Here is a 9,919-nt window from a genome sequence, read left to right as displayed (position 1 = left end):
AAACTTGAAAGTAATCCCAATTATACATGAGGACATATAGACCAGAACAATGTAGAAGTGGATTTCTTTATTAATATTTATGTACAACGATGCCTTTTAGCACATCCTCTTCATGGCTGCTGAGCAACCTGAAAGACCAAAGGGTGGTTAGCAGGCAGAAGGATTACTTAAAATCAACACAAGGTTTCTTCCACACCTTGAATCTTATTACAACACTTGTGTTAGGGTTAGTTGCATTTATTCATAATGCAACTTTGTCTTAAAAGATCATATGACTTAACCAGGTGCACATATTTGAAGAGTTGTTCCATTTCTACTATGAAAATCTGAAACGGCATATGGTATTTCAATTTGTGTATAGAAGGTTATGGTCGGATATGACTGATGCTTGCGGTGGAATGAAGGTGCACCTGCCAGTTATTTCAGTAGAGCAGGGGCCAAATTATTCATCGTCATCAGCTGGGATTCCAAGTTCCTCGTCTGTCCATGCGGATGCATCAGGCCATGGGAAATGACCCTGGGAGCGGGTGGGAGTAACATTTTTAAAAGATCTCCTTTTGATCTACAGTCGTAAACTTGGGAACCTTTACGTCAGATGTTTGACTCACCAACACGGCATCAGGGTCATGCCAGCAGTGCCATAGAATCCAGAACCACATGGCACTACTAAGGAGCTCTGCTTGAAACTTCTGATTCTTGGTGATCTGGGGGTACTGCCTGTACTGGGCCTCTATGTGTGCTCCTCCTCCAGCTCTGCAACAAGGAGAAAGAATAGACATAATTCTCCAGCCTTCAGCCTGACTGACTCCAATGTTTGCAGAACAGACATATGACACTTGATGACACCGGAATATAATGTTACACTAAAGCAATTATTCTTAATTTGATTATGCCTCTCACTCGGTGTGACTATATAGCGTGGACAATTTGATAACTTTGAAGTTAACTAACTGGCTACAGCCATGTCTATCAAGGATGGACTGATATTTAGAATATTACTTTACCCAGAATTGTAATGTAAAACTAACTATCTAACGCACTGGCCATTTATTTCGCTATCTGGTGTTATGTATGCTTGGCTTACGATAGCTAATAGCTCTGCTAACCAGCAGAAACGAGCTAGCGTAGCTACCAAGCTAATAAAAACAAGACCACAAACAAATGTATGGTTTATACGTACTTCCGAGTTAACATTTTCTGTGGTCCGCGTTTTAAAAGCTGTGTTCCAGCACGAAGGACCCCTACGGCCCTTCCTAAGGAGGACATGGTACGCTGTTAAATGGCACAATTTCAATAAATGTGGTTGCAGTCACCGACAATAGCACTTCGGCCTTCTGGAAATGTCACCTTCTCCAGTACAGTGGTTGACGTTTCAACAACGAAAGCTATGATTGGCTAAAACACATACATAAAAAGGAGCATTCGTTAATAAAACCTGGGCCGCTCCCCGGTGCACCAGGTCACCCAATATTCCAGAGATTCGAAAACAATTTTAAACCGTGTAAAAGCAGACACGTTTTCTATACATTTTGAAAACGTGCCAACGGGACGATAATATGTATTTGAACACACAAACCTATTTTGATCTGGACCCGTGACAAGCCAAATACATTTGAACGAGGTTACACAGAATGTCATGAAAGCGCTTTCAGCTCTAGATGGCGCTCGATACTTTGGATTGTGTTGTCTGACAAACGTGTCATCTGGGTTCACAAGGAGATGAGAAAATGGTACACAGTACCAGAAAACCATATAAGAAAATACAACATTTATTGTTTTCCCTTTAAAGTTAAAATTAATTTGACGTGAAATATTTATACAGAAAAAAAACACACTATTCAGATTAGCGTATTACTACACCACTAAATAACTGAATATACAAAATGCATGCCAGTCCATTCACAAACCCAGGTGTATCTGAGAAGATGCGCTTTTAGTTGTCGTCATATGTTGCAAACAAGACGTTCCATACTCTTGATATCAATTGTATTTTAATTAGGCCTACAAGTCATACGTCACGTGGTTCAATTAACACAGATCTGTAAAAAGGTACATTTTCTACAGAATGAAAGGTGGCAAACAGAGCAATACCGGGCATTGAATTGTGACCTGACAAACGAACCTAGCCTACTCAGTTGTTACAACTTAACAGGCAGTGTGGGAAACTACAATTTTCTACAATGATTACATTACAACAACAAACAAACAGAGAGAAAAACGACTACAACTGAGTTAATTATCTTGCCAGGCCCTACTGACTATTTTGTTACATTTAGCACAAGTAAGCATAGGATAGCCTAAAGGCATGCTATAATTCATTTGACTGTATTTGTTTTGCTCTGTTATTGTTCTGATGAACTACGTTTTCACGAAGCTATTGTTGAAAATTGAAACTTCCTCAATCATCAATTTATAAACTAGTACCAACACAGGAAGTAAACTCTCCTGAGAAGAAAGAAGTCTTCTTGCCCTCCCTCGGGAATGCGCGCAGTGCCGCCGCCCATGAATACGCGCTTTGTGCATGTGCGTCGAACCCCGACGCCATCTTCTTTACCACTGACAACATTATTGCAAACGCGAACAGAGCGAATACATTTATTAAGCTTGATAAACGACATCAAATGTGAAACTTGGAATTTAATGTAAATACATATTTGCCAAACGAACTTCATAAGTAACGTAGGATACATGTTTAGATCACATATTCGTTTAAAAAGCATGTCGTTTTTAGCATCTCTAATGGCGTCAAGCTTCGCAAGTTCTCCGGTTGCGCCACTCTCCCCTCGCAGCTCAGAACCCGCCTACAAATTATATTAGAATGATGTCACCAGAAGCCAACCATTTCTGCAAAAACAGACCAATTCGTACTTTATTGGCTGAGAGGAATATCAATCCTTACAAAAACGTCAAACGCGGCTTTGTCCATTTTGCAACTCGTAATGTAGGCTAGGCTACATCATATTTCTGTTCTAAGTCTACCGTGCAACCAACTAGATCTACTTTAACATGAGCGTATTCAACCTTTTCTGTCTCTAAATTACTAAGGCCATATGTGACACCTATGTTTCAGACTGTTTGGACCTGTAGCAAGATAACTTTTTTCTGGTTACACCGATTGCCGCCAGTTTCCATAAACATGACAAAGTGCGCGATAAAAGCTCGTCTTTCTGATCTGTCAAAAATAAGAATATCTTGTGCGCAGGCGCCTAAGGCTGCGGTTAGACATATCCATGTCTGAGTGGGGGATGGTAGCCTAGTAGCCAAACTGAACCAAGTGATGTGAAAGGACCTTTCATCGAGCCAGTAGCCTGTTCGCTTAAAATACTGCCGACAAAAGAAAGGATTTGACGTCCGACGGATTTCTAGACAGCTAACAACAGGTTCCGTGGATACGTCCCTCCATAGGCTAACGAATAGCTTATAGCTTGGAGATATATTTTTTTAAATTCCCTTGTGGATTAAACATCATATTTACACAGAATGCATCGGACCTGTTTCTTCTTGTTCTTCGTACAGTAATTGCGGGGCTAATGGCCATAGTCTAGAGATTAAGTCCGCACCTAAGATTTCTAATGTATCTTTAATCATCTGTTACTCTGTGTTTATTAGTAAGGTCAGTGTATTGTATCCCCTTGTATCACCTTCAGTTCTATAAGAAAACACTCTCGTGTAAGGGGGTTACGTAAGAGATGTGTTGCCTCCTAGGCTCCTACTGCGTTGGTAGCGGATTTAGGTGGTCATTTCATCAACAGAACAACTACAGGCCCAGTCCTGCTGTCCTGTGAGAACGACACTCACTCTACTTCAAATGAAAGAACACAACAATTATAATAATACAAAAAAAAACATGTTGCTAGTTGCACGCACGGGTTTGAACTATTTTGGAATGTCCATCAATCAAGGGTCCAACAAACCGGCCAAATAAAAAGGTAGCGCTCTTGAGAGCAAACAAAGTAAACTCTGAAGAAAGAGGGTCCACAATTCAGTAACTTCTTCCGACTTATAAATGTAACAGGACTTTATCCTAACCTTGGTTAAAATAAAAAGTTAAGGATGACAGGCAGAATTGAAGTTAAAGACTATTTACATTTTCCATTCAAGTTTATTAGCATTCTGTTGACACGTTACATATTTATAATTCAATAGTCTCAGTTGTTTACTCGTGCAGTCATTTTCACAGAAAATCACAGAGGGGTGCCCATAGAAATGCATCTAAAGTCAAACTAAAACCCTCAAAGTAAATCAATGGAAGTTATGTTATTAAATTAGGCTACATAATTGTAATTAATACAGCACATGGAAACCAGATGCTTTGCGAACCTATTGTAGTGTTAGATTCTCAGCTCGTTACTGAATGATAAACTTAATATAATGACTACACTAAGGGCCGAAAAACATACACTGCTACGTAAGTGCTAGCCACTGCGTGGCTGCGTACATTCTTCAATGATCTCTTCTCTCAGCGCCCCTGTTATAGCGGGCTTGTAGACCCCGCAGGACGTGGGGGCGGTGCTCGGGCTAAGTTTTTTTTAGGGGGGGGAGGTGGGGGGGGGGGGGGGGGCTCGTGGAGGAGGCGGGGTCACGGCAGTCCTGCCAGGGCCGCCATTTTTGCAAAGGGAAAAGAGGCTGGTAGAGGAGATCTAATTTCCAACAGTCGGCGTAGGTAGGGCATAATTTTAACGGTTCTGAACTGACCTAAAGTCTGTGTTGTGTTCTAGGAAACACAGAAGAAAAGGAATATAAGCACAAATATATCTGAAGTAAATAGATTTCTATGTGAACATTTAAAAACCTTTGTTATAGATCCGCAGTGTGGACAGAAGTATTGTTTTGGTTGTGTGGAAGCTAGCTAAGCAAGCGACGGGGGTCTCACCCAAGTCCCCTGTTCCTTCATTCAGGGTATCTACAGTGGACAGTAACGGTGAGTAAAAAGCTTCACATTGGACTTATGTTAAATGAAGTCTATCGACAAGGGAGCACGTCAAATTAGAGTATGTCTATGCTGCCCAACCAGCTACTGTACTGGGTTTCTCAGACCATGGCTATATTGTGGAAGATGTCCAGGTCACTAACACCAGTTATTGTTACTTATTAGTTTACTGGATGACTGGGAACTCTTTGGTTCATCTACCTGAATAACTTATTAAGATATCTGTAAGGAGTAAGCACGATGGATCTGCTAGCTAGCTCTGTGTTGGTGCCATTGCATATGTTAGCCATGAAGCATGCTAGGCAGCTCAAGCTGGCTGGGTTAAGTTTTCGCAGGTTTTTTAGCAGCAGCGTTACGTTAACTACCGTGTTTAGTAATCCAGCAAACATATTGTTAAATTGTGCTCGCTTTAAAAGGGTAGCAAACTTACTTCAGATAGGCTTAGCTATATCGTTAACTAGGTAGCGTACAGGGGTGCTAGTAGGCTAATGTAGCTAGCTACGCCGTCTATTTATAACGTTTGGGGTGGTTCGCAAAGACACAAACGTTTACTTTCGCAAAGCTTCCCGTTTTTACTGATTGTAACTAGCTAACAATGTTGCAGTCCCTTGCGGACAACCATGCCAGGATGATATTTGTGCGTTTGCTTTCCGTTAACATTAACTAGCTTGCTCAGAATACTGCTCAAAACGAAGGTCGCTGGTTCAGGATACCCGCTTTATTTCAGACAGTGCTTAAATGGTTGGCTTACCAACAAATGTTAAAAAAAAATTAGTTGCAATCTGATGCAATAATAGAATATAAACCGAATTCAATTGTAGTACAACTAGCCTAACTCTAGAGCTATAGTTAACAGTAATTTATTAGCGGCTTAACACGACGAGACAAATGAAATAGCTAGGTAAACTCGAGCTTTTTGTTATGTTACGCACTTAGCTAGCAAGCAGGCTAACTACACACTTCACACAAGTGCTCTATTGGAGTTGGCAAGCTTTATTTTTATATAAAAGATAACTGAGGGAAACGTGAGAGAAGTGTCGCTCTGTTGTGCATGCGTGACATTACTTTAAATTCACATTAGGTAGCTTGGTAGTAAGAGACATTACCAGGCGTATAACAGATCAGTTAGCTAGTAAAATACACGTATAACATGTCTAGTATGTCAGTTGTCGAAATCCTACAGTACGGGGTCCATTAAAGTATTACATTTAGAAAACCTCACTTCTGCCACACTGTCAAAGCTCCGAAAATGAAGTCAAGAAATCCCCATCTTGTAGTGTTACAATTAAAGTAGTCAGAATGCATTTCGTTACTTAATTTAGATTCAGAGGGTATTTGGTTCAACTGCTGCAAACGTGGGGGAGGGGACATATTCCGTTTGGGAGTATCTTTCCATTATTGATAGCTAGCTACATTGTACTAACATCGACCAAATAATATGCAATTTACAATCGTACAATTATTTGTAGAAGGTTTTTGTTGATCTTATCTGTAAATGTGCAATACTTGTTAGCCAAAGTTATTACTGTACAGCGAGACAAGACTGAGCAAGACACCGTCGACATTAGGATGTAGCTGGCTAGCGGGCTAACGACGTTAGCTGATTTTAGTTATTAGCTAGCTTAATTTGCTTACGTTCAATTAGCAGGCTAGAAAACTAGCTTTTTTGCTTTTTAATGTTGAATTCTCAAAATGTGTTGGTTGGATTAGCAAGGCTACGTTATCCGATAGAACATTACGGATGATGTCATCAGCTAACGTTAGCTTGATAGCGATAGCTGTTCTGCTGTTGAAATATTTGTTTCAGCTAAAGCTTGAGGCCAACTTTGCTTTAGAAGACGGCTTGATTGCTAGCTAACGTTAGCCTTCCTGATTCAATGTCGACGAATTTGTACATATCTGTCATAATAACAACACAGAGACGGTACCGACAGATTGATACTTAAGAATGTGTGAAAGAGACGACTGATAGCTTTCTTGGGGATTTTCTTCTAGTGGTGAGGGTCCCCTCGGTTACACGATTTCTCGCTGTCCTTAGAAAAGGCTCAAGGAAAATGGCGACAGGGCTTGGATGTTGTGGTAATTCAATAGCCGCGTTAAGCCCTCCACACCCCTATCGGTCGAGCTGACTGCAGCGCCGACATACTATATGGCAAGCAACTACACAATGCTCGCATACATTTCTATATTAGTAATTTCTCTTTCTACAAGTCGAAAGGCACAGAAAGTAGTTAAGTTGTAGCCAATGGACGTTACGAAGCGTTAACGTCAGCCTCGCGGCAATGGTAACGTAAAACAAACACCAATATAAACACGGTCTCCCACCACATCCACTATAGGCAATGCTGTCTGGCAGCCTTTTACATGCGTCACAATATAGCCGGATCTGATACACGCTGTTGATCATACTTGTGCCTCGTTTGAGCATTATGTTCCAAACACATTGAGAATGAATGAAGGTACTAGCCTACTCCAAAAATTACAACAGACCATCTTCATTCTACCGTGCTAAATTTCAGTCTGTTATTGGCAGAATGTCATATTGTGTTACATAAAGGGACATAAATGCAGCACTTTGTATAAAAGAACAATCCCCTCTCTTTTTTTTTTACCTCGGTAATGCTTTGTCTATTATAAAAATCCCTGACTCTTGACCAGAACAAACCAAACACTTCCAGTTTGTACTAGCCTGGATGTCCCATGCCTTTTTACATTTATTTTGAGGTCCAAGCTCAAAACACAAATATTAGAGGAGCCGTCCCTTTAGAAGAAGGACAAATGTAAAGTCAACAAATGGAAAGAAATGAAACTGCAGGAAGCCTTGTGGGTGGATATGATGGTGAATAAGTAGAGGCAGCTCTCTGAAGGGTCAGATAAGTGAGAAGAGTAGCGTGTTGGCTATGGTGGATCATGCACGAGAAGGTCACAAAAACCAATAATATGACAATCTTATTAGAATTTTTTTCAGGATATTTGTAGGACAGTCAATTCCTAAACTTAATTCAAATAGCATTGCAACCGTACTGCTTTTCTATATTGGCTAACGTGGTTAAAACTACTTACTGCTACTCAAAGTCAGCTTTTTGGGTTTTTGTAGTCGCTAAGGTCAGTTTTTTTCCCCCTCTCTCCCAAACAACAGCTGTGAATCTGTTATTCCCCTTTGACACTGACAAAGACCCCCTGCCCTGGATGTGCCCCTCCCCCTTCCACTCCTCAAGCTGAGAGGAGCAGATGCCTGTCATCAAATCACCAGACACAAATCTGACCAGAATGGTTTGAATGTGCTGCTTTGCTCTCAAAGGATGTGCAAGGTGTCACACAGCTGGATTCAATCCTAATGGTAAACAGCATCACGGAAATATCTTGTTTTCGTCATTGTAGACCTACCTGATGTTCTAGCTCACTTTGACGCGACATGGCTCGTGATCTAGTTTTATTGTTTAAACTTGCTGTGCTGGTTCCAGCTTTCTGATGGTTGTGAGTCTACTCTGCCCCATCTTCCGCTGTCTTATTAGACTATCTGAGGCTGCAGACTGATACAATGGGCCCATGTTTTCCACCAGTTTGCAACAGTTGAGCAGCCATATGACATTTTTTCAACCTTCTCCTTTTGTTTCAGTGAGAGGAGCATCACTACTATGGATATAGTGTGCAAAATATATAAAAGTTCAACTAACTGTGACTCAAAGCACCTTTTTAAGAGTAAGGCAGCTGCAGCCCTGTGAGGAAGTTGTACCATCACTGGTACAGCTGACTAGCTCTCTGATTTATGCTCATTTGTTTGCATCTGACACACACAGGTGCACATATCACCATACATCCAGCAACAGCATAAAGGGCCAAAGTACCCATCCCGTTTCCATAACGTTACAACGGTCAGAGGGAGTTTCTGAGCCCTAAACTATGGCTTGTTGTTGTCGTCGATAGTTTCCCACATCCGGGACATCTGATCAGTCGTGAAGCAGAAATGACGGCGGAGGCCCTGTTGAGGTTTGAACTCGACGCAGGAAGTTATAGCTAGGAGTTTCAGATTAGGTATTTTTCCACAGAACGAGAATCAAGGAATTTGTGTGCACAGGACATAGTAGATCATGTGGTGAAAGAACCAGCTTTCTGCGTTCTGCCAAAGGTATTGGATCTGCCAAATCCATTTTGTGAGAACAGGCTCTGAATACTAGATGAGAGAGTGCCCTACTGTGCCTAATCAGAGGCTGATACATAATACACAAAATCCCCAGCCACCTACCTCTTCCTCTTAAAGGAACAGTGACCTCCGGTAGAGGTACACTGTTGTGCTCTTGTGTTGATTGTCCCACGCTTTGGTCTAACTTACATCTGATAGCCTCGTAACCCTACAGCAACACACGCCCCAGCCTGCCACAGTTGGTTGTGGAAGGGAGGGGGGGGGGGGCCTCCTCTCTCCCCCTGGTGGGACCTGCTCTCTCTGCAGGGTTAGCCCTGCTCCCTGCTGTAAATAACCATTGGCCTGCATGCGTGCCCAGCGGCGCTGGTGAGCAATGCGGATTGTGTTTGCTTGCTGTGTTGACAGAGACGGGGAGAGGTGGCTCGCTGCTCTCTCTCCTCAGGGGGACAGCTAAGTGCGGCAGGTGGCAGAGAGCGTCGCTGCTGGCTTTCGATGACACACCTTTCTCTTCACCTCAACCCTAGTTCGCGCAGGCTCGCGCCCCTAACTAAGACACACTCGCTTGTCAAGCTATCAGGCTAAGGAAGTCAGGTAGTAACACAGAATCTTAAAGGCTGCATCAGCAGTATAGGCATAGCCCATGAGGGTCACTATTCAACAATACTATTGAGAATCTATTGCCAGTCCCTGGACCCCTCTTCTCCGCTAGTTTGTTAATTCCTCCCTCCTCTTTCCAGAAAGTTCTCCTAATAAGATAAGAGAAAAGTCTTCTCTTATCTGTATCATTTGTGGATGTATCTACCAGTAGTGTTCGTCTGAGGATTCAGCCAGTGGGGCATCATGAG

General features: G+C 42.0%; 1 protein-coding gene and 1 long non-coding RNA gene across 3 annotated transcripts; one reads left to right on the top strand and one right to left on the bottom strand.

The window, feature by feature from the left end:
• Positions 1 to 47: 47 nt before the first annotated feature.
• Positions 48 to 1,375, bottom strand: ndufb2 (NADH:ubiquinone oxidoreductase subunit B2). Of its 2 annotated transcripts, none has more exons than XM_047022530.1 (4): positions 1,181 to 1,375; positions 609 to 753; positions 415 to 517; positions 48 to 128 (listed from the first exon to the last, which is right to left on the bottom strand). In XM_047022530.1, the coding sequence occupies exons 1-3, from the start codon at positions 1,264 to 1,266 to the stop codon at positions 443 to 445; spliced, it is 306 nt and encodes a 101-aa protein (XP_046878486.1). In that variant the 5' UTR covers positions 1,267 to 1,375; the 3' UTR covers positions 48 to 128; positions 415 to 442. The 2 variants fall into 2 exon arrangements, with proteins under 2 accessions (XP_046878486.1, XP_046878485.1); XM_047022529.1 differs by having other exon boundaries at positions 411 to 517; positions 1,181 to 1,374.
• Positions 1,376 to 4,551: 3,176 nt separating this feature from the next.
• LOC124469322 lies at positions 4,552 to 6,985 on the top strand. Its single transcript, XR_006956287.1, has 2 exons — positions 4,552 to 4,663; positions 4,804 to 6,985. It is a non-coding gene; the product is annotated as an uncharacterized LOC124469322 (long non-coding RNA).
• The last annotated feature ends 2,934 nt before the right edge of the window (positions 6,986 to 9,919 follow it).

Source organism: Hypomesus transpacificus, chromosome 7 (genome assembly GCF_021917145.1).
Source record: "Hypomesus transpacificus isolate Combined female chromosome 7, fHypTra1, whole genome shotgun sequence".
In the NCBI taxonomy this organism is placed as follows: Eukaryota; Metazoa; Chordata; class Actinopteri; order Osmeriformes; family Osmeridae; genus Hypomesus; species Hypomesus transpacificus.
Note: the sequence above shows the minus strand (reverse complement) of the source record. Positions and strands in the feature narration are given on the sequence as shown.

Excerpts from the sequence above, each read along its gene's own strand:
- ndufb2 (XM_047022530.1), bottom strand. The coding sequence starts at position 1,266 with ATGTCCTCCTTAGGAAGGGCCGTAGGGGTCCTTCGTGCTGGAACACAG. Across the intron at positions 754-1,180 it reads CAGAAAATGTTAACTCGGAA|AGCTGGAGGAGGAGCACACA; the intron begins GTACGTATAAAC and ends TCCTTGTTGCAG. Across the intron at positions 518-608 it reads ATGACCCTGATGCCGTGTTG|GGTCATTTCCCATGGCCTGA; the intron begins GTGAGTCAAACA and ends ACCCGCTCCCAG.